Below are 24654 nucleotides of genomic sequence, written 5' to 3'. Positions count from 1 at the left end.
GAAAGTTTGTGATTTAGTTACTTAAAATAACCAAACATTTTTATTGGAAAGAAATCCAAGCAGACTGTGGTCAGAATGGAGACCATCATTTCTAGGACAGCAAGGTGAGCTCAATTTCCATGAGAGAGCAAGGGAAGGGGTAGAGGAGTGATGGAAAGAGAACAGGCTAGAGTTCTGAAGTATCTTGGATTACCAATACCAAAAGTAAAAACACAAGTCTGAGGAATCTTGGTAGGAAGGTGTTGGATTTAGGACTTTGGGCTGCCAGCCTGACACATTCAGGACATTTCCACTGGAGAGCTGGCCCAAATGTTTTGATATGCTTAACCTGCTTAAGAACATGCAATTAGACTTAATTTTCATGGTATTTGTTTCTGAATATCACACAGAGAAAATAATAAGAAAAAAATGAACAGGGAACAGCTTTCCATGGATGAGACTTCCATATTTATTGTTATTCCATGTGCATAGAAAATGGCAGTGATTTCCTTATGAAATAGGCAGGGAATGGGAGAGATGTGGATATACTAGATATACTGGACTAGCTTTGTGCTTCAAAATTACACTATTAATTTTTTAAAATTTGGGTTCTTTTCCTCTTAGAATTCACAACACTTTCTTGGTTTTGGGTTTTTTTTTTGTGCATGATGTTTCAAATTCCTTTTTCAATGACACACTGCATTACAAATGGATGGCACTTGAGACCAACGTGGCATTTCCATATTTACACCAACAAAAAAATTTACATGACGCAGTAGCATACAATCCTGACATTCAGTAATAGCAATAAAACAAGGGTAGCCATTGGATTTTTTCTGTACAAACTATCAGAACAAGACTTTTATTCACATTAAAAAAATCAGCTTTAATTTGCTCTGACCTACACACTTTCCAAATTCATCATACTCAATTCTCAAACCTTTCATCACATCGCCCACACCCTCACCAGACTACAGGAGCTACAAGTAATGATACCTAACACCTAAGCAGAGCAAAACCATCCCTGCCAGCTTTTTCTCCTGACAATTCCTCACTCAAAAAACACCCCCAAAAAACAAAAACAACAAAAAAACAACCCCAAAACCAAAACCAAGCCCCCAACCACCACCTCCCCCACAAAAAAAAAAAAAAAATCATCCTTTTTCCTTCTTTTCTTTCACTTTTACATTTCTTAACCAAAACAACACGGGGCCATTCCAGTCCTTCTCAAGCCAGACAAGAAGCATGCTGGGTTTTTCTCTCCGGTGCTACACCCAGGAGTCAGGAGAGCCTGGGTACTGTTCTGCTCGGTAAGAAGATCGTCTGGTGGAATAAAAGTCTACATAATTGGTGGTTGATTTCAGTCCATACTGTGGTGTGTAATCTGAAGTAGCAGGAAAGTGAACTCGATCGTCAAAGTAAGGGTCCTCGTAGCTGTGTGGGGACTGCAGGTACAACCGATAGGCATCATAGTTTTTCCTGGTGCTATCTTCTTGGCTGTAGTACAATTGCTGATGCTGCTGGTAAAATTATATCAAAATAAACTTTCAAAAATGTAATTAGCAGAGAAAATACTTCACCCAAGTGCACCTCTACCCATGACAGTAATGCAGGTTTCAAACCTCCATGAAATGTACACAGGGAAATGGAGGAAATGCCCCTGAGTTTGCTGTGTGTCTCCTCCTACATCACTCGAAGGGAGTAATTCCAAAAGTGCACGACTTTGGAGCTCAGGTACAGTAAGTACAGAACCTGGCCACACCCTCCAAAACCAGCCCAAACCCCACTCAAGTCACAAAAGAAGTCTCAGATCCCACTGTAAGAAGGTGCTGAAACGCGTGACTCCTATGGAAGCAGCCAGGCTGCAGCAGCCCTGAGGCCTTGCGAACCCAGAGCACTGAGGCAGCGGCTGTGGGAACGGGCTCAGCCCCTCCTGTGAGTCCGGGAAGCAGCACTACCCCAACACAGCTCTGGGCTCACCTGCAGCCGCCGGCTCTGTTCTCTCGCTGGTGAGGAATAGGAACTGATGTAAATTGGTGAAGCTTTGCTGGAACCTGGGAGAAAACATTTTAATGCATAAACGTCAGTCTTTATTCATTCAGCCGTAAGTCTACTGGTTTTTATCTTGCCTTTTATGTAGTACCCATACTACTAAATCTGCAGATTTCAGTACCTGCCAATGATAGAATGTAATAACAGAATGATGGCAATGTGCCTCAGCAAGGGTTACAGAAAAGCCAGGAGGCTTATGTTGCTGTTTCTCATTTTACAGACTGAAAACCTTTAAAGCAAGGACTTTCCTTCTCTTTAGTCACTGTCATCTATTGTTTTGCTACTTGTGTGACACAGAAGAAGGAAAAGAGAGATCAGAGAAAATATGAAATCTTGATATAATTTAGTAATATAATAATAATTTACAACCGCACATTAAAATGTATAACATCATCATTATAATATAATGTATACAATAATACAATTTTCTGTACTAGTATTTTAAACAAAAATAGGAATTCCAACTGCCTCTCACCTCCCAGTATAGAAAGGGATCTGTGTTTACTCTGGTACCGGGCAGTTTTACAGAGAACAGCAGAGGCAGTGACACCCTGCCCTGTGCCACAGCCAGGGAATACAAAGAATGGAAAGGGAAAGCTGCAGCTGGCAGCGACCAGCCCGCTAATGCAGCTGTCTGTGTACGACTGCGAACTCTTCCCACAAGGAAGAGTTCCCTTTTCCAGAAGATGCTCAGCTGGTCTCTTACCAGTGTAGATGTCTTTATGTGCAATGACATCGCCCTGGCTACTGTAATACTGCATAGAAGGGTGCGTCCTGTCGTACTCGGAGCGAGGCTCTCTGATTCCCAACAAAGCCGGGGATGAGGACGTGCTGCCAACTGATGGGAAAAGAGAGGTTCTCAAGCTTGACAACAAAAGCCTTTTGCACAGCCAGCCTTCCTCAGCACTCCCTGCTTGAAGTGTTCACAGCCAGGGGGTGGGTAAGGACAGAACACCGGAGCTGCTCCTGGGTGAACACCCTAGAGCTGCCAGCAAGGCGCAGTCACTGCTCTGTGATGCTCACAGGCAGACACAAGACCTTGGTGACACTCACAGCCCAGATATGGGACCTTACCGTGCCTAGGACATCACCTGTGTGGAGGCAGAAGATGATACCCTGCTAACGGTGATGGTTTATCTAAGTTACACTTAAACACAGTTCTTAAGGCCACCCTGTCAGTTGTCCAACCTACCTGGACTCAGTGACCCCTATATACACAGGTGAGCCCTGGGCATGGTGTGCTCTGGGAGGCCAATGGCCATGGGGGGATCCCAGCAAGGGATCACTGAGCCGCTCAATAAGCAGCTGAATCTCAACTGCTGTTGTAAGAAGTTTGTTCTGCTAAATCCTCCTTGGTCTACAGATCCCTTGGGCTTTGTTGGCTCAGAAAGACTCCAGCAATTAGAGTAAAATAGTTAAAACAATTTCTATAAATTTTGCTTAAAAATGTTAGTTCAATGATAACCACTGGTGTGTCTGTTACATCATAGCTCAAAATTCTGTGTTATTATGGATAGTTTAATTACTGGTATTTTCCTGGCTAAATATACCATGTTGTTAAAATTCTGACATGGGTCAACATAATAATGTGTGTTTTAATGATGAAGTGACTGGAACAAGAACAACTGTTTCAGTCCAAGCGTATCTGTTCCAACAGGCATCTGCTGTGCTCAGCATGATGCTGTACAGCCCCTCTGGGGATGTGGGCCTTTCACCAACTTCCACTGACTCCCTTGGGCTTGGCTGTCCTCTAGAGCAGAAAAGCAGACACTTCCTTTTAGGAATTTTTACTAAACCCTCTCTGAAATACAACATCTTCTGAATATTAAATTAGAGCTGCTCATCTACTTCCTACTTGTCACTCAAAGAACTGGAGTAACACAGTTGTTCTGCTGGTGTATCCTGGGAGAGAAAGTGCTGAGATAGAAATTTGACAGCTGGCATCAGAATATCTTTTTACACTTGGGTAGAATCCAGTCATTCCCTGAGCGTAAGCTGTACTGGCTTCCTTGGTGAGTGAGAGGAACTCTGGCACAAACACCACAACAGGTTTACTTCTTGTAGGAAAACAAATCCCTGGTGGAGTCCTTGTTTTTCGAGCCAACCATATTATAAAGGAATGTGTGGGGGTTGTTACTCTTATGTAAAGAAGTAATTAAACAAGAGTGTTGTAGGAATTGGTCACTAATTTTAGCAGTCACAGTAGGTAGGTATTTCTCAGTATTAACAGAGATCTGCTCTAGATAGTCTCTAGAAGAGTAAATTTGGTAAAATAAAATGCCAAATGAAGACAAAATAGAAGGCTTCAGGTATGTTTTGTATCAGCTGTCTTGAAGATCTAAATCCTAGCACTGAACACATTGAAGGAACAATGGTGAGAAATAAACGAGGAAGAGTCAGAAAAGTAATGTTTTTGGGTTTGGTTGCTCATTCTTATGGAACATGGCATAGTTGGGAATGAAAATGAGCTCTTCACTGTGGGTGTGTTGCTGTTTGTGCTGCTAGGTCCCCATGTTCAATGAGGCTACTCCACAATGCCCACACAGCGCAGGAGGAGTGGCTTTGAACAGGGCAATGGTTGGTAACAATGTCCAGCTCTATTCATTGAAGATTTCACTTTGCAGGAACAATTCAGGGAGCACTCAAAGCGTGTGAAGTGCTCTGCTCAAGCACCAAGGAGCAACAGCCTGACCTCTGTGTTTTAAATGGCATTAGTCCCAAGCTGAGAGGTGTTTGAGTTAAAAACATGGAGCAGCAAGTCCCCTTCACCCTCCCTGACTGACCTGACTGCATGACAGGTGACATCTGCTGATTGGCTGTGGATAGAGAAGGATGGGATTTGAATCTCTCTCGTTCCAGTGTTGATACTGGTGTAATAAAGTGACTTTGATTCCATCCATCCTGTGGAGTGGCAAAAAGAAAAACACGTCAGAATAAATTGCAAGTTATAAATAAACTAGGAGTTTTTGTGGCACTGTTTTCTAGTGTAAGCTAATTTTACAATTTACCTTTTTGTAAATGCTCCGGAGGTCTCGGTACTGCCACAACGTGTTCAGTACCTGGGCTGCCGCCTTGACAACCTTCAGTGAGGACCTGAGGAGGTGACGAATATGGCAGTGTTAGAAAGCCACTGAATTCCACTTCAAAAGAACAGCGTTCCTCAGCTTCCTAACAGCCTGAACCTGCTGCTGTGGGGCAAACCAGACCCTGCAACACCAGCGTGAGCACAGCCAACCAGCAGCCTCACCACAGCATGGGGCTCCTGCTGCCCCATGCCCTGCCACAGGGGCCTCCTGCTGCTGACCCAGCACACACTCACAGATTTCATTGCCACTAGACAACCAGAGAACTTGTCTGATGGCCTCTCCAGAGCCCCGATACAGTAGGCAGGACCAGCTCCCCTCAGCCAGCACTTGCCTGGCAATGCTCTTCAAGGGCTTTCCCCATGCCATGTTCTCTTTCTACTGACCAAAGGGCTGCACTAGGTACAATTCATAGTTGCTGGGATACATCCTGACAAAGGTGCCCACACAGTCTGACTTGGAAAAGCTCCAAATATTTTATTAATCTTGTAGGTGTTGAAGAAGTGACTGGCTAACTCATTGAAAACAGGTCCCATGACCATGGTTACTGTGAGCAGCTGTACAAGCCTTCAGAAGCCTGAGACAGAGAACATTGCCCAAGACAACGCTACCGGTGCCTCCTCCCTCCCAGTGAGACTCCAGCTGACAGCTCCTCAGACCCAGACTGCAAAGGCAGATCTCTTTTTCACCCAAAAAACCATTTCCCACAAGCATTTTAAATGGACACAAACAGCTCAGGTAGGATCTTTGCTGCCTACTTGCCTGTCACCTCTTCCCTTTGTTATGTTGACCAGCTTCTCTATCCCACCAGTGTCGGCGAGGGCCTTGGCGTTCTCCATGTTCTTGCTGGTGACCTCGTGCAGGGCGCAGCAGATTGCAGCCACTGTCTCATCTGACAGGATGCTCGGCCCATTGCCCCCTGGTAGCCGATTGACCAGGTCTCGCATCGCATATTTACCTGGAAACACACACCCACAGAACCAGGTCAAAACCCCTGTTCGGTCCTTCACGCTGGAAATTGCGGGACACGTCATAAAACTGCAGCTGAAGGCAGTGAGAAGCAGCACTGTACCAAAATCTGCCAAGAATTCACATTTTACACAGAGTCAAGGGAGACCACATAACAATTTTTGAATTTTTTTTCCCCTTTTAGCTTAAAAGTGTGAGAATTTGAATTTTGCATTAAAAGAGGAACAATTTTAAACAAGAATTATTTGGATAAAGAAGAATTGTTCAAGGAAAAATGTTAAGCTACTTATTATGATGGACAGAGCAATGCACATTGCTGGGCTTCATCTATGGGAGGATTAAAGGAATCCTTACAGTAACTGGAAATTCTTTCTTCTGGATGTTCTGTTCACCTTGTTTGCTACCTGTCAGCACTCAGCTCTGTCAGGCTCCAGTTGCTGACTGATGCCAGAGATAAGCTGCACACAAGGGACAGTAACTAAGATAAGGTCAAGGATTCTTCCTGTTTGGGCTGTACTGTTAATTGAATGATTAATTGATTTTATAGGAGACATGTATTTGCACGTAACAGTGAATAATGAAGGAGCTTTGCATAAATTCATTCACTATCTATTTAAATAATGTGCCTGAAAGGAAAAAAAGAAACAAAAAGGAATTCTGCTGGCAAAAGGAAATTCACTGGGAAATTATCCCCACAACGAACTGCAGCAATACTCTGCCATTGCCAACCCTTCAGCAAGCTCAGCCATATGCTGCATATTCCAACATATATTGTGATTTGTTGGAGTCCTCATCTCTCATTTCCTTCAGTGTCACCCTGTGACCATTGTTCCTTTCCTATACCAGCAGAGAAGCTCCTAAAGATGATTTCTAGCATTTTTGCAGAACTTGCTTCACATCTAGCAATATTTTACCCAATGGTCTGTTTCAGAGTGTGTCTGAAGCCAGAAATTCTTTCAGAGGTACAGCTTTGACAGGGAGACAGAGCAGGTGGAAGACCATTCCTGAGCTGAGAAGTTTTGCCAGGAATGGAAGGAACATCCTGACAAGAGACTATCACCTAAATCTGACCTGCACAGGGCTGGTACAATGGAATAGAATTCTCTTTTTACACATTTCTCACATGTAACACTTGCACTGCAGGAAAACAGACTCTGAATATCCCAGATGAGAAGCTTCAGAAACAGATAACTAAGTTTTGTCCACCTGTATTTCTCTTTTTGAGAATAATGATCCTCCTATCTCTATGAGCAGTTATATCCTTGACCCCACAATTCTACACACAGAAAATGCTGTTGTTACAAAAATGAGACTTTTTTATATCACACCATTTATTAACAGGGTTCACTGAAGCCACAGCAGCCTGAGGCTGAAGCACGTTCAACACTAACAGACTGAGAAAACTCAGGGCAGGAAAGGCAGGAAAGTTGATGGTTATATTCTTGGGTTTTTTAATGCTAGATAAGAAAGGCACAGATGAATGCTTAAAGGGTTAAATATTAGAACTGACAAGACAGTAAATTCTTCTAGCAAGCACCTCTGTTGATGACTTAATTCAGCAAAGACACAGATGATGCTCTATATCTGTGTTTTCCTGGAGAAGACTTCTCCCCTCTCTTCCTGTTCAAGATTGTTAAAAAAGCACAGCTGTCATGGCAGCAGAGCTGTTCCATCCCTCAGGAACACATGGGAGACCTGCACCCCACAGGCAGGTGAGCACTGAGCTCCAAGGAAGCAGAGCTGTGTTTCCATCCCATTTAAGATGAGAGTTTTCTGTCTGGTTGGGCTGACTCCCATCCATGAAAGGTGGACAGCAGCAAACTAATGTGGCAATATTGCTCTGGAAAGCTGCTGCTGTCAGGAAGACTCATTTATGTGTCACAATTGACGTGACACACAAACATCAAGCGTGTTGTTCCCATCCCTGGAATCTCTCCTTGGATTTCCCATCCGAGGTCTGACACCCGGTGCTGGTGCTCTCTGGAGGATGGTCTGTACGTACCAATAAGTTCCTTGTTCCGGACATCTAAGGCCATGTTCCTTAAGGCAGTGGCCACAGATGACACCACTCTGTCGTTGTCCATCCTCAGCAGCTCCACGAGGATGGGCAGCCCCTTCTCCTTCCTCACGGCAGCACGGATGTAGGCTGCGAACTGACACAGAACCTCAGTTACCCACCAATCCTCCACAGCACTGCACTCAAACAGCCTCGGGCTGGACTGGAACTCTCAGGCATCTTTGGTCATTTCCAATAAAGATGACATGTTTGATGTGTGCTTCTTCTGTGATTATAAAGAGCCGGCTCTTTGCCATTTTTCACTCATCCCTCTTACAAAGAGAGAAAGTATCTGAATAGATGATTATTGAAAAGGGAGCAAGGAGGCTGGGTTTTGCTTGTATTTTTTTTTTAATACCAATTTCATAATGGCCAAACTGAAAAAGGCTTAGCTGGCTTGCTGCAAGCAAAGGAAGCAATTAATGTTTGCTGTGTTTTTTAATTTCTCCATAACAAATACATGACACAATATAGCGTTCTCATGTGCTGCTTTTGTAGCACATTATATATGCAATGGCCAGAATGTATGGAAATAAATAATAGAATATGGAAATAAGGTAAATTTATTTGTCCTGGTCTTATTTCAACAGCACCTCCCCTGCAGAATTCACAGTTCGAAGATGCCAGAAAATAGTTTTGATCTGATAAGATCAAAAGATGAAGATGGAAGAAGCTTTTTCTGTTTATTTAAAATAAAGGCCAGCTTCCATATGGCTCTTGTTGCCCCTGCTCTTTGTCAAGGCTTTTCACTGTGGAAACATGACTGCAGCACATGAGCACTAATGCACAGACAAGAGGGGAATGCTCAGATGCACACGAGAAAGTGGTATGTCCCCCCAAACACATTCCAGCGTCCTACTAGAAAAAACAGCTGGAATACAAAGAGGAGGAGGAGCAGGAATTCCCATACCTTCCAATTGCCTGCAGAAAGGTTCTGGAGTGATCCTGCAGAGCCCTCCAGAGTGGCTGGGTTGGAGCTCTCTGCCAGGAGTGTCAGGTATGGCTTCACCACCGATGGGTGCCAGAGCATCTCCACCCCTTTAGGAGACTTGGAAAATCCTGGGATAGGGCCAACTCCATCCCACTGAGAAAAGAATGCAGATTTGTTACCGGACAAAACCTCTGTATTTGCATTCAATGTAGGGTTGTTTTTGTCAAGTTATGTCCTCCCCCACCATGAGCCAAACAGCATCTGAGGTATTTGCAGTACATTGAAAATACAAACCTGATCCTCCTGGGAAGTTTTTTTTTTCTTCTTCTTTTTCTTCCCCCAGCAGCTTGGCTCTGAGTCTTTGCTGGGTGACTCTTTTCCCAACAAGTCATCCAGTTCATTGATTCCCAGCAGCCGTGCCTGTGGTACCTCCAGTTCCAAGCGGTAGGAAAGGTTCCTCAAGGTGCACACACAATTCTCCACTGTCTGAACCAAACCAGAGAGACACCATGTCACTAGTTCTTCCTCATACAGACACAAAAAAAACCAAACCAGTTCAGTAGAGAAGAAAAGGCACTGTGAGCACAAGTGCTAAACTCTAATGCTGCGCCTTGGGCTGTGTTGTGGCTGCTTCTCTAGGAGAATGCAACCTCTCTCAGTTCTGACAATATTTATAAGAGTGGTCTCTGCTATAATGGCTTACTCTTTAGTATTCTGAAAATGAGAATTGTAAGAGCTTATTTACTGTTTTATTAAGAAACAGATACTGCAGCACTGCTGAAAACAAGAGGTGGTTCTGTGTTACACAGCTGAGTTTGGCTGTGCCTCAGTAACCTGGGGCTGGGAGTGATGCCAGTTGAGCTGAGGACATCACCATGCTCAGCTGAGCTATACAAAGCCCCAAGATCAGACACACAGGTTACCACTAAAGTATCTGTAGATGAGACATGCACACACCTTGCTGTCATAATCTGAGGTGTTCACACAGGTGTGGATCACATAGAGCAGCGAATCGACCAGTCCTTCGCAGGACCTCATCTGCTTTCGCGCCTCTTCCCCAGCAGAGCTCAGGTTCCTGAAAGTTGGAATGACAAAAGAACACAGTGTATGCAAGGACAGACAGATAATCACTTATTAGACAGTCTGCATAAGGTTTTTATGTAGCTGATTAGTAACTGGTCAGCAACTCTTAGTGACTAACTTGGTAATTTTCATGTTTTTCTATTAGGAAAAAAAGGACAATTGGAAAAAGCTGTCTACATGATGGAACTTTGTAATTTATAGACTAAAACAATTCCTTTGTCTTTAATATTACAATACAAGAAAGATCCGCTGGATAACATGATTACTCTTTAAAAGGGAGTATTCTAGAAGAGCAAATACCTCAGGCATCCTGTTGTATTGCGCAGAACAAGGGAAGTCTGAAATTTAATTTTATGATCGTCATCAAAGGAGGAGCTGTTCCATCCTGAGTGGGGCACTATCACAGTGTTTGTCAGTGTAGACAGAGCATCTCTAATGATTGTCATCTTCACGGCATCACATGAAGACAAGTTCCAGAGAACCCCTTAGAAGACATTTCCAGAGCAGAAAAGTCAGCAGAGACTTGGCAAACAAACATGAAGCAACACTGGCAAATTAAAAGACATTACTTTAAACATGTGATGTGATTCTAGAAGAGGCAGAATGTGGGGAGCCATCATCCAAGAAGGAGGAAATCAAGGTGAACAAAGTGAACAGTGGAGGAGGGCATGGCTTTGGTTTAGGTTTTTTCCCAGTGATAAGGGTGGTCTGCCCTGACATTCCTGCTACATTGCACCATGTACCAGGGATGTCAGGTACTGAGGAGCAGAGCTGAACATACAAGAAGGGATGTAAAAATCCTATGGAAACTTTCTTCTTGGGAACAACAGCCACAAGTCCAGAGCATGTCCCATCCATCCATTAGCCGTATGGAACTGCTACCCATCTTTTATGCTTGGGCAGAAATCCCTAATCCCCTGCCCACAAAGTCTCCATACATGACATTCAGATACAGAAGTATGAAATCTGATGTAAATTATCAGCAGAACTGTATATACAAATACCTTGCTGTACACAGCATTGAATTTTCTTTTTTATCATGAAACACAGCTTAAATACTTTTTCTGAAGAAGTCATCCTTGATTATAATTCAGATTAAATACCACATGCATTTACATAGTTTGGATCCATCTTATGAATTCTGCAAGATCTTATTTAAAACTGTTGTCAAGAAAAGATAAAAAAAGCCTGTAACAAAACAAATGTTCAGAATCAATAAAGAAATACCTGCTGTGTATGCAGGAGACTTATATGAGGGAAAATCCACCCTAAGTAGAGCTTTAGTGCAACCACCTCAGCATTCACTTCTCCCAATGACTCTGTACTCTGTGCTGTTTTAACTGATCAAGATAAGTGTCCAGAAAAATACCTTGGATTATGGCTCTCTGCTAATTTCCCTTCCAAACTTACCTGTCACCAGCTCTTTGACCTCAGCATCAACTGACTTCCTCAGCAGCCGCAGAAGGGCAGGTATCCCTCCCACGTTCTTCATGGCTATTTTGTTCTCATCAGTGGACTTTCCATAAACAAGGTTCCTCAGCGCACCACAGGCATTCTTCTGAACCTCCAGGACTCTGTGATCCAGGAGATCCACCAGGTGCTTGATACCTCCTAGCCTACAGACCTGGAAAGTGGAATGTCAGGACCATCAGCACCCACTGATATCACCCACCTCACTCCACAGATGTAAAAGGCTTTTGTTTTTATGAGACCAGTACTACCCTTTCTACTTCCAGAAGAATCAGCTGCTGAACCTTATTGAATTGATTGCTACATGGGACCGAACCTCTCCCTCCACCCCACTGCAATGGCTGAAGGTCATTTTCAGACACTTGCTGTGTTCAGAGAATTGTTATTGCATCAGTCTTGTTTCCAGTTTTAAAAGTAATTTAATTTCCTATACCCCGGAATATCTTTTTAGGGAATACTGGAAATAAGAGCTGATTATCACTGTGATGGTCACCAGATCATCAAAACCACTTTTCATCTCCCAGCAACAGTGAATTATGTGGGCTATCTTCTTACAAAAGTTGCCCCAACATTTTATTAACATAAATAAAATTTATACTGAAAATAACATCTAGCGCACACACACATAGTATGCAAATGAAAAGGCAAATTCCCTCAAATCAACAGCTCACAGCTGCTTTGCAAAAACAGCAGGTCTTTGAATGCAAAGTTTCAAGAGATTTCAATAATAATCTGAATGTTCACTCCCATGTACTCTGCCACCACATCACAGTGGCACAAACAGTTTCCTCCATGTTTCTCTAGGATTGGGCTCCTTTCCTCTGCCTGGCAGCTCACTTATTCCCCATGTTGCCTTAAAACATCTTGATAAAAAACAGTGAAAGTGCTCCAGAGCTCCCGGTTGTTCTAGTCTCCAGTCACCAACAGGTTACACACTGCCAGGCTCTGGCAAACCTACTTTAGAGCTCTGCTGGATGACACAACTCTAGGGTAAAAGATTTCCATAGAATTTCCATGCAGCTCTTATGACAGGAAGAATCTGAGTGTGTATAATTACAACCCCCAGGCACTTCAATATTAGCACAGGAACACAAGAGGGTCCGAAATACTGCGGCATGATGAAAAAAGGGGGAAGAGGCAAGAGTCCTGGTTTTCCTGGTACGGGTGCCCTGGAAGAGCAGCACGAGCAGCACCCACCTCTGTTTTCACCTTGTTATCCCCAAAGCAGAGGTGCTGCAGATAGGCAGCTGCGTTGGCCTGCACTGATGGGAACTGGTGCTGGAGCATGTGAATGACCTCAGGCAGCTCTGGATCTCGCCACGCAAACTCCCTTCAGTGGAGAGCAACAGAGAGAAGGCATTACTCACAAAGGATGGCGATTTACTAAGGACAAGTACTGGGGCATCTGAACAGCTTTACAACAATTCAGTTTTGTTCTGGAGTTAAGAGGGCTAGAAGGAAACCCAGGTATAATGGGATAACAGTGGCTCACATCACTTTTTAGTCTTCCAAACTGGAAAAGGACACTATATCTAGTGTGCTTCAGTTGGATCATGGACCACACAAATAATCACTAAAGTAACACCAACCCAAACACTTCAACCTACAAAAAAGTCTCCCGAAAGTTAAATGTATAATGCAAAATATACCCCCTCAACTGTGCTGCTTAGGGGCATCATTTCTGCACAACATTTTTCTTTCAGTGCTTAATGTTCTCCCTAGGCAGAAGCCAATTATAGCTCAACAAAACCTGCACATCCTGAAGTGTTATTGTCAGGATCAGATGCAGGATGGTTGCTTGATCTGAGTTATTCAGGAATTGTAAATTTAAAATCATTAAATAATATCTCCTTCATTAAATCATAATGATTTTGTGCAGACCAGTCCTGGAAAAGTCACGAAACATGCCCAGTTTGCAGATTTAGAAACACAGTAATTAATATTTGCTGGGCCATTTGCCTTCTGTAAAAGAGAACTGGTGAAGGGGGTGGGAATAAAGTAGTGTCTTAAGTTTTCCCAGGCTCAAAAATCTAAGTAAACAAAAATCTAAAACAAACCCAAAACCAAACCCCCAAAACAATAAATCAATCAATCAAACAAACAAATCAACCAACCATCCCACCAAAAATCCCAAAAAACCAAAATAAATGAAAAAAAGAGCAAAGTATGTTCCAAGATCAATAGCTGGGAAGCTGTTCCAAGACTAATGCTGGCCTGACCATTCAGGTCTCCCCAGGGCCCTCAGTCACACGAAGGGGAAGCTCAGGTCCGTGCCCACTTTGAAATGCCCAACAATTCAGAGATTTATTTTTCCATATCTAATGATAGGAAACCCTAGGGGAAACTGGCTTTTTAGTAAAACCAGTCACTTTCACTCTCATTCCAGAGAGCCAGCCCACTCCTACCAGCCCACTCTGAGGTGTGCAACATGCTCCCCTGCCACAGCCCGATATGCACATCAGAAACTGCAACAGATTAAATGTAAGGTAGAAGCTATTCCTCTGTAATAACTATTCCTCTGTAACGAGCTAAGAAGGTGCATCAGCAGTGACAACTGAATCAGAGTTTCTTTAAAGTTCCTTGCTATGAATGGGAAGCATCCCTGCTATAAAGTAACTCCTCTTGCCACCATACCAGAGCAGGCAGCCTCCAAGCTTTACTACCTAGAGCTAAGATTATCCTATTAACATAATTTGGACGAATGCACCATTCAATTAAATGAAACTAATTCTGTCTCTCAATATCTATTAAAAAATTAAGTATATCAATTTTCACTAATAAACAAAATCCATTAAAGCAGCATTTTCATTGCCAAGATGACAGGGACTGGCCCAGACAAGATAACTGCCTGGTGCTGTGAGCCTGATGTAGATGGGAGGAGGGGACTGCAGCAAAAAGCTCCAGTCTCTCCATCTCTGCTTGAGGTTTCCTTGGTACCCAACATGTCCCTAGGACAGCCCTGGAGGCACAGCTCAGCCCAGCTCCTCCAGAATGAGCTGGTTTCTCAGTGAACCAGAATCTGAGGAGGGACTGAAATTCCTACTAATTCCAAATCCACACGGAATATACACATAAGTCCTTCCAAGATGTGCATGGCTGGGCTTTGATACTGCCAGGTTAAATACAAGGTTTTAGTGCACAGTGTCTAGAGTAAATGCCAACGACTATACTACGCTTGTCACAGACTCACACTGTGCACAGACATCTGCAATACCAAACCAATAATTATTGCAGAAATATATGTGCTCACTTTCAAAATGGCACATTTATAAATAGTTTTAACACTTACTTTGTTTTGAAATTTAAGCAAACTGTTCATAAAAAATTCATTCAAATAAATTAGGTCTGTCCTTTTGAATTTTCAAGCCCCAATTCCCATTCATAGACAGAGAAATCTCACTACAATGTTACAGGTTACTAAAAAAAATTTTCAATAACTCAGTCAAATCTCATCAAAGTTGTGTTCCCTGTCATAACGTCTCCATAAAAACAAGCATGAGAGAAAAATGTATATAAATATAATAATAAACTGCATATTCTCACTGCAAGAAGCAGCCTGTGTGGCTGTTCTAGCACTAAAGGTGCAGATGTGAGTATTCCGGCGGCTGGGGCTGGCTGGGCCAGGCAGACCCAGCCCCGCAGGTGTGAGGGAAGGCTGTGCCCGGGCAGCACTTGCCTGGGGTCCTTGTGAATGCTGTCGATGGAGGGCGAGCGCGTGGTGCCGCCGTCGGGCGCGGGGTGCAGGCGGCCGTAGCCGGGCTCTGGCAGCCGGAAGGGCACTGCCCGCAGCGGCTCCGCCAGCGCGGCCGCCGTGGGCAGCCCGTAGGTGTTTCTTTGGTACGTGAGGGTGCTACGCTGGCTGGAGGATCGCTGCAGGTTACCCATGCCTAGGACAGAACAGCGTCAAAACCAAACAGGTAACAAGTGCCTGCTGAAGAGAAGGGGCAACTACTTAAGAGCGCAAGCAAAAAAAACATCAGTCTTGAAAATGTCTACTGTGCTCCATGTTGCAACTGATGTCAGATTTCATGGAGCAGTTCTGCAGTGTTCCATGGAAATGGAGAGGTTAGTTACAGAATGAAAGGTTTGGTGGAATCAGACTCATGCCTCAGCTTCCCTCAACAAGAATTAAAGTAGGAAAAGCACATCCCATGCCAACAAGCAGCAACTCTGGGTGCAAAGTGTTTTCAAAGTTCATATTGTTTATGTGATATTTTGCTTTTCCTAACAACACATACAATTTCCCTGACAAAAGGTAACACCTGGACCATTGCAAAGATGAAGCTGAGCAGTTTGGGAACAAGAACATGCGTCTTCATATCTGAACAGAGCTGGTGGCTCTCGTTCTTCCAAGAAAAGTGGTATTAAGTAGACAAGTAAACAAAGAATTCCAGTTTCTAGTTATATTTCTTCACTGGCACATCCTGACAAACTCCATTTATTCTAGATTGTGGAAGGCAGGAGAAATGCAGAAAACTGGTTCCTTCTTCAGCACTATTCTCTTGGTATTGCAGTTACATTACAAAACATTAAAAAGGCATTTTCAAGTGTGTGAAAACATGGCATATGAGTCGGATAGTTCTCTATAAATACTTCTAGAGAGTTACTTAACTAAATCACTCTAATACTTTAAGAGTTTTTGGAACCACTATACAAATTATTAATCAACCTTAAAGAACAAACTGCATTGCAACATGCATTACATTTCTCTCTACACAAAATAAATCCTAATACTAATCTAATGCCTATGCTCTTCATAATACATGAGTGCCACTTCTATGAGATACTAGAGGAATATTTCAGTTTCAATAGACAATCTGTAGCATTTACCATTATGCTTTGTCGAGAAGTTTGGTAAAACAGTATTTTTACTGTGAAAGACGTGGTAGGTAATTTTAGTGGAAAGCTCTTGTTTTTCTGGATTGATGAATGAAAAAAAAGCCATGAACCAACTCGATTCTTAAGAGAGAGATACACAGAGAATGCAAGAGAGGAAGCAATAAATTCTGTGTGTCACGAATACATTTATCTGGGATGTACCCGTGCATGTGCTATCAAACAGAAAACACTCTGACCCCAGGCTGACAGTGATGTATAGCCCCAAGCATTCACTGCAAACATCACAAGAGCCTTTTAATTCCTGCAGGTTGTTCGAAGTCCTTCAAACCTAGCTTCTGTCTCCATTAATTGATACCCTCTAGCTCTTCCTCGCGCACTGGCGTTCCGTGTGTCCCCCCTGCTCCCTGCACCCCGTGCCCCGGCCCAGCTGGCTCGGACGGAGCCGAGGCCGTCACCCACCAGAGCCGGTGCGGAACAGGGCGGCCTGGGAGCCGTGGTGCAGCTCGATGGTGCCGTGGTTGGGGCTGCGGTACACGGGGCTGTAGAACGTCCTGCCCTCGTAGATGGGGGTGATGTGCATGTCCGGGGACACCGCCGAGCGCAGCTCCTGCCCCAGCTGGCTGTGCTGGCTGGCGTACGAACTCCTCAGGCCTGCAACCAAGCACAGGGACATGCCAATGTGGCCCATCTTCAGCAAAGCAACAGAGCTGTCAGGATCGAATCTTTCTTCCTTTAGCCAAGAAAAGGTTTTGTTCAAACCTACCAGTTACAAAGACTTATTAATTATATTTTTTCCATTTTTAAATGGTCCATACTGAAAGGTTCACTGACAAAGCAGCATTTCCTTGACCAAAAGTTTTGTCCATACACTGACAACTTGAAATCTCCCAACTTAATTTTTTTGGTATAATTTACAGTCTCAACCACAGAGAATAAAAGCTGAGTCAGCGTGCACAGTGCAGAGATTCAGCAATAGAAGGGTAAGTATGGACCTGACAGAAATCCTGTTGAAACAGAGGGCACAGACTGAAGGGGTTGTAATCCTGAAACCGAAACAGCCCGTAGCATTAAGAGCAAACATCTGCTTGATAGTGGCAGCAGAAATGTAAGCACATGTATAAAGGTTTAAATAGCCCATGATGTGAGTATATATAAATAGCTATGCTGCAGCTGGATTAGTATTTTTCACCTTGCTATATATTTAATATTTCATATAAAATGTACACAGCTTTGTCAACTTTGGCATTAACACTGCAGGCACTAAAGCTTTGGCAGTTATCAAAGCAGCAGAATATGTGAAATGAGCTATGCAAGGATGATGAAATGATGGAGATTACAGAACAACGTCAAAAGTACAATGGAGTAGTGATGTGTAACCAAATGTATCCGTCATCTGTGTATTCTGCCCCTTCAAAATCCCAGACCTACTCTGCCACAGTGTCTGCAAGGAAAGCTTTGGGCCATCACTACGAAAACATATCTACAGATGGTGAGAACAGAAGGACTTGAGCAGGCAAAGAGGGCAGCAGGGCCTTTCCCATCAAACTCATTCCCAATCTCTTATCAAACTGGCATATTATTAAGTCTGGCAAACAGAAGTAAGGGAGAAGACACATTTTATCTTTCACTGAGGAATGAGAGCATTTTGGAGTTTCCTGCACTATAATGGTTCAAAAGAAAAATTGCCCTCTATTTCAAAGGGCACGTGGTCTAAATGGAAAATCACCTTGTCTTTGTTCATTCAGATGAAGGTCAGAACAAAATCAGTACACACAAAATTTAAAATGTCAAGTAACTGCGTGTTAACAAGAACTACCTCTCAGATGAATAGATTCTACTTTTTAGGGCTCTATTTTGAATTAGTATTAAAATGGCTACTCTATATTTGACTTGAAGTATGAGATAGTCTAGAAATATCAGTTGAAAAAAACCCTAATATTCAGTGGTAATAACTTATATATTTTAGGAAAGAACTAGACATAAAATTGGTTCCAGGCTAGTATGCTTTACTTTATGTTTAGCCTGCATATATGTTACAGTGAGCTCATGGGCACCCTGTGCCCCCTTCCCCGGGACCCTGTGACTCTGATCAAGATAACCCCTGGACCCTCCTTTCTGCCCCAATGGGGTTGGCAGAGAGCCAGGAGAGCCCACCCTGTCCAAAACCTATATAGACCCCTGAGATTTCCCATTCTCTCTCTTTTGCCCCACTCTCCCGTGGACACCACAGAATAAAGAGATGTAGCAACCAACACCCTGGGGTAAGAGCCTCTTTTGACTATTTTTCCCTCTCCTGGTATTCCTCCCCCCACAGCCCCTCATCTCTGAGCTAGTCGGATTCTTTGGGGGGCTGCGTGGAGACGGGGAAAACTACACATATACATTTAAATGTACTTTATTTCTGAAAATGCTGACATGCCTCTGTAAGACTTAGAATTTCATTTAGCAACTTAAATCATAGGACTTAATTCAATGCATGGCCAGCAATTAATACTCATAAAGCCAGTATTGATGAGGAACTTGCGATTGACACATCAGTGTTTACAACTGACCTGACACTGGCACTGCAATTGTGCCCCAGTGCTACAAGGTTTCATGCACAACACCAGAACTGCATGCTGAGCTTTCTACAGCTGTGGTCTGTGCTGGATACTCACCCGTGAGGCTGTCTGGCCGTGGGGGGACCATCCTCTCATAGATATCGTACTGCTGTCCGTACTGTTCCATGTCATGAATTGTCCTCTGCAGCGTTGTCCCCAGGTGCTGTGGGACTGCTGTCATGCCAGAGCGCTTCGGGGAAGAGGATCCCAGCTGAGTCTGGGATGGAGAAGTCACTCTGGCTTGCGCATCAGCAAGGGCAAGAGGAGAGCCGACTCTGCCGGCGCTCTGGTACGGGGCAGCGCCGCTGCCGGGGTTTGCGTGCCGCGAGGTGAGCGAGCCCACGCGGCGCACGGCCGAGGGCGAGGCAGGTCTGTGCGCGGCGTACGGGGAGCCCGCCCGCTGAACGGGCAGGGTGGTGGATGAGTACGCGTGCGAGGGCAGGGATCTCTGCTCAGCGACGCTGGGAGAGCCGTAGCCGCTCCCCAGAGATGTCCGCAGGGACCCCCGCGATGGGGACATGCTCGTGCTGACCACGTAGGAGGGAGACTGTGCTCTGGATGGCACCGAACTGACCCGTCTCATCACACGGTTGGTAGCAGTATTTGCTGAAGGCTGTTGAAAATCAAAAACATTTATGAGTTTTATCATTTAGGTCACAGAGTGGATATTGTTCTCCTGTAAGATGGAGAACCCTGCAGGAGATGCACACAATTTAATGGTATATACAGGCAGCTGGAGTGTAGCTTTTACCCTAAACCTAATTCCTTCACGTTTCCTTGTAACTTTTTTCCTAAACAATGTTTCTTAGTATATAAAATCACAGTTTAATGTTAAAAACCCACCTGCTTCTCATTCTCATTTGGCTTGCTATGTCAATCTTCACCTATGCTTTCCTTCCTCACTACTCAACTCCTCTGGAAACTCACGAACAGTACTGCAAAGAGTTCTGGTATAATCCAGAAATATTCTAACATTTACTGTCTTACTATCATTCCATTTACTGAAAAAGAAGGGAAAAGCTAGAAACCATAGAATGTACAGGAATACAAGTAGCATCTTCCTTTAAGAACTATGCTTATATACAGGCTAACTTCTTGGAAGGTTTTCCCCCATTTCACAATGAATTTTGAGTGAGTGATACTTTCTTGATATGATAATAGCAGTGTACTGTGCAGTCAGGAGTGCTACTTCACTTCAGCTCCTGTGAATGACCCAGATCACATGTGCTGATTCCAGCAAAGGAGTCTCTGCAGCAAGCTATTCCTGCTTTGTAACCAGTGAAAGCATTAAACAAAAACTAATTTTGTGACATTAAACCCAGCCCGTACAAAGCAGGGCCCAGCTATACAGCTGCTGTCTCTAAACCCTGTTGGAGCCTGTGCACAGCCAGAGGTGCATAGTGCACTGGTCAGAGTACCTGGACTGATGTCTGCCCCTCGGCGCGTGAGCTTCTCACCACATCAAGGTTGTTGAGGGGTCCACCAAGGGAATGCTGCTGTCTGATCTCTGACTTGTTCAAGTTTTGGCTGTTATGGAAACTGCTTATTTCCTGGTAACCACTGTCAGAATAAGAATTCATTTGTGTTGAACTTCTTGAGTTACCTATGGACCCTGTAAATATGAAGCCAGCATAAGAATAAAATCATCTAACAAATTCACCAAGTATTATATATATATTGTTGCATCATAACTGTATTATCGTTTTTATACTGTCAATAAAGAAATATATTCTAATATTTAAAATGCACACAACAGACCCTCACTTTCATGGAGAGATGTCTGCTCTGGTGAGTAGAGAGTCCCTTGCTCTGCTTCTGTCCTAATATCAAAGGCATTGGTGTGAACACCCTCTGACACCTGGGGTTTGCTTACACTGGTGGGCGGAGGATCTGAAAGAATAAATTATTTAGATAAATCCAGTGTTTCATATGCAAGTTTCCTGAAAACTCAATAATGATCATTTTCTCATACATACTAATGAAGGACTTAACCAAACAGAATCAGTTTACTGACAGACAGGTATCATCTCCCAAACACAATGAATAGAACATTAATATAAATCTCTGAGAATTTTGTTACCTGAAAGTTTTGATGTAGCTCTACAACTCTAATTTTTCAAATATATGTTCCAACATATATTCTCTGAAGAATAGAAACACTGTGCAACTGTGCTGCAGTGCCCAGTGGATAGCTACCCTTGTCTTAACGGCCTGTAATCAATACTTCCAGATGTAAAAGGCTGCGCTGAATTTCATCCCTGTTTGTGTACTATGAACACTAGTTGCTCCAAATTTCTATACATTTTCTACTTAGTAAACTAATATCTAAATATTTGCCTCTTAAGCTAACTTCAGTTCCAAGAATGTCATCTGAACTGTACAGACAAATGACAGTGTTGTAAGGAAAGGCAAAGGAGGCACAGCAATGCTCTTATGAAGAAAGGAAAAAGTTAAAGAGTCTGGAAAAAAAGGACAAAGACGAGGATACTGAATCAACATTATTGTAACAGAAATATTAAGCATTCAGCTATCATATTAGGCAGGCAGCAGAGATGCAGTACAGAACCACAGAATGGTTTAGATTGGAAAAGCCCTCTGAGGCTACATGGTAGCATGAGGCTACCACTGCCCCATGATCCCAAAGTGACACATCCACACGGTTTTTAAATCCCTCCAGGGATGGGGACCCCACTCTGTCCTGGGCAGCTGTGCCAGGGCTGGACAGCCCTTCCATGAAGAATTTTCCCTAATATCCAGGCTAAGCCTCTCTGAGGAAGCAGAGTAGACAATGGAGGTCATGTTTAAAGGTAACATTAATGAAACGTAAATTCTTGCTGCAGAAATCCATGAAAGAGCCTGGGTCAAATCCAATGGGAAGGTGCCAAGGAGCACCAGCCCAGCCCCAAGTACAGCTTGGTGCCAGAAGGTGTGGGCTCTGGACAGTGATGGCTGATGCACAGAAATACTCTGGCTTTTACCAGTGGCTGCACACAAAATGCTGGTCTCTCACCACCTGCATAACAAGCCATAAGGAATGTTCATACTAAAAATGTTACTCAGCAATTGCTATTATGAAGAACGTTTGAACACTAGTCAGATTTTTAAAAAATCAATAAATCCTAGAAATCCTAGGCAGTCAGCAGTTATTTACCAGTAGTGCATTCTTTGGTCAAAAGTAGCATGTAAAATTTGAGGCCAGTTATTTTACTAGAATAGGAGTATTATGATCAAATTTAATTAAGATTTAATAAGAAGTGTTACTACACTTCCATTAGTTTAATAATCAGTATGCCTAGAGATGATCCAGCGAACCAACACTGCCAGAACTGACTTCACAGTCTGTTACACCAACCCAACACCAGATGGAAACAGCCACCAGTGGGTGTTCCATGTTCTTTGGAATAAAACACTTGGAGGACTTGGACATTTACATTAGGATTACATCCAACTGCAATAGTTTAATCTTCAATATTTTGTTTATCTAATACAAGGCCCTATTATCTCAGTTACTGGATATTACATGATACTGAATCAGTGTCAAACTGACAATCAGTTTGGGGAGAGACACAAGAAGAATAAGGTCCAATTGTGCTGTTCAGTGCAGATGTTCCCAGGACAGAGGTTTGAGCCCAATCTCGCTCCCATCACACACTGCCCACCAGGCCAAAGCCTTCATAGGGCTAAAAAGTAAAGATTGTTTAGGCTGTTTAACAAAGGCAAGAATGCACAATAAAATGAATTGTTTTCTTTCTATCTGACAGCATTACCATAAAACAGGAGGAATGCCCTGAACAAAATAATACCCTTCTTATAAATGGCTGATCCAATATTCTATTTATAAGCATCTGCAAAACAACATAACTTTATATTTCTGTGAAAAATTCTGTATAATTCTACCGATGCAGAAAGCAATTACAGCTACAGTCACATCTTATCATCCACTGATGGTTTTGACATAAACCACTACCTACAGTCACAGAAAAGGCGATTTAAGGCTGTGGTTTAATCCATCTTTAACTTCAGTATTTTCAGATTACAGTTCACAAAGCAACTAGTGACACTTCTACAAAACAAAGATTCATGGTGAATTGGGGAATAAAAGCTTATAATCAAACCACAATCACAGCATAAAAGTAAACATGAAATGAAATGTAGATCAGGAACTTCTAGGCAAGAAATAGGGTTTTTTTTCCCAACATGCCCACTTCTGAGTAATTACTTCAGGAATGGCTACTTTGAATATAGAGATATGCGAAATACGCATCTAGGTTTGCATTAACACATAGAGCATTAAAACAGAAGTAGAATTTTTGGCCATATGTCAAGTGACTGCTTAGCAGGGAGATGCACATGAGATTTCTAAAGAAAAATATACAAATGTGAAGGGAGAATTAAATAACAAAATAAAAGCATGAGCTGGATGAAAGAAGGAAAGGAAGGGAAGGGAAGGAAGGAAGGAAGAAAGAGAAAAGAGAAGGGAGAAAGGGAGAAAGAAACTAATAGAAGGTCAAGGAGAAAAGTGAGTAAGTTATGGGAAAATCAGAAGAGGAAATAAAGCAGTGGAATGCAACTGGCCAAAATAATTAAGTAAAACAACACCTGAGAGCTCTCAGTAGGAATCTGTACCAGTTGTGAAATGTCATATTATTGGGATATTATAAAGCAAGGGGAAACAATGTGATTTAAAAAATCACCAACAAACAAAACACACAAATCCAACATTCACATTGAAAAAAATATGTAAGACTTGTTTCTCAGTTACTCGAAAAAACAAATTTGATTTTTGTTTAAAACCACTGCTGAAAGAGTACCTGAAAAGCACCACCATGACTGGCAAAAGTTAAACGGCAGTGCAAGTAGGCTGTTGAGAATATTAGCTTTAAAATAAAGGAAAAAAGCTAACATGTGCCTCACCTCAGCTGCAGCAACAGAAACCATGAACATACAATTATGCACAAGTTTAAGAGCTTAATCTCCAAATAAAACAAAACCCAGGAATGGCATATAGAGTAATCCCAGTGATGGTAATTATGAATATGCTTGATTGAGCAAGCAGCAGCAGGCAGGGCCCCTGTGCAGCACCATACAGCACTCTGCACGAGTGGGAGGTTCTGCAGACCCGGGTTCATGCAACTCTCACCCTCCAGTGCCAGCTGCTCTGGGGTTGCACTGGGCCATTTTGGCAAGCATGACAAGAGCACATGGTCACACAGCACAACAAGTGACTTGCAGGAGCCTCTGTCCATGCCTGTCCTGCAGGGGCTCCTGCACACTCCAGAGCCCGTGGAGTTCAGAGAGCAACTCTGCAATGTCAAACATCAACTGATGCACACAACCTGGCAGAGCTCTGTGCTCTGGCTGTCAGGGCCAGGAGGGATTATTCCAACAGACCAGGGAATGCCACCATGAAAATACAGTCCTACCCTCTCCCCCAGCATAACCAGGAGCAGTTGTGGCAGTACAAGAAAAATGCTTATTTTGGAAAGAAAGTTCACACTATCTCAAGATACAAAAGTAGAACAAGCACTCTCAGAAAAACCTCCACTTATTAGATATTTTCTCAGTTAAGTAAGAACATCTGTAAAAAGAAAA

At 43.1% G+C, this 24654-nt stretch overlaps 1 protein-coding gene across 9 annotated transcripts in view; it reads right to left on the bottom strand.

Moving 5' to 3' along the window:
- Positions 1–424: 424 nt before the first annotated feature.
- PKP4 (plakophilin 4) overlaps positions 425–24654 on the bottom strand; it is a 63943-nt gene continuing 39713 nt past the window's right edge. For 4 of the 9 annotated variants that reach the window (XM_072931830.1, XM_072931831.1, XM_072931832.1 and 1 more), the window contains 18 exons: positions 20821–20952; positions 20481–20674; positions 19120–19675; positions 16922–17113; positions 15296–15510; positions 12821–12949; positions 11564–11777; positions 10454–10637; positions 10028–10145; positions 9365–9556; positions 9050–9223; positions 8086–8236; positions 5877–6072; positions 5040–5124; positions 4815–4932; positions 2738–2869; positions 1960–2033; positions 425–1499 (listed from right to left, as the gene is read on the bottom strand). In XM_072931830.1, coding sequence (XP_072787931.1) covers positions 1248–1499; positions 1960–2033; positions 2738–2869; positions 4815–4932; positions 5040–5124; positions 5877–6072; positions 8086–8236; positions 9050–9223; positions 9365–9556; positions 10028–10145; positions 10454–10637; positions 11564–11777; positions 12821–12949; positions 15296–15510; positions 16922–17113; positions 19120–19675; positions 20481–20674; positions 20821–20952 — 3308 coding nt within the window. In that variant the 3' untranslated portion in view covers positions 425–1247. The remainder of the gene's footprint in view (positions 1500–1959; positions 2034–2737; positions 2870–4814; positions 4933–5039; positions 5125–5876; positions 6073–8085; positions 8237–9049; positions 9224–9364; positions 9557–10027; positions 10146–10453; positions 10638–11563; positions 11778–12820; positions 12950–15295; positions 15511–16921; positions 17114–19119; positions 19676–20480; positions 20675–20820; positions 20953–24654) is intronic. The other 5 variants (XM_072931836.1, XM_072931838.1, XM_072931833.1 and 2 more) reach the window with 4 other exon arrangements.

The sequence above is a fragment of the Taeniopygia guttata genome, chromosome 7 (assembly GCF_048771995.1).
Source record: "Taeniopygia guttata chromosome 7, bTaeGut7.mat, whole genome shotgun sequence".
NCBI classification, from domain to species: domain Eukaryota; kingdom Metazoa; phylum Chordata; class Aves; order Passeriformes; family Estrildidae; genus Taeniopygia; species Taeniopygia guttata.
Note: the sequence above shows the minus strand (reverse complement) of the source record. Positions and strands in the feature narration are given on the sequence as shown.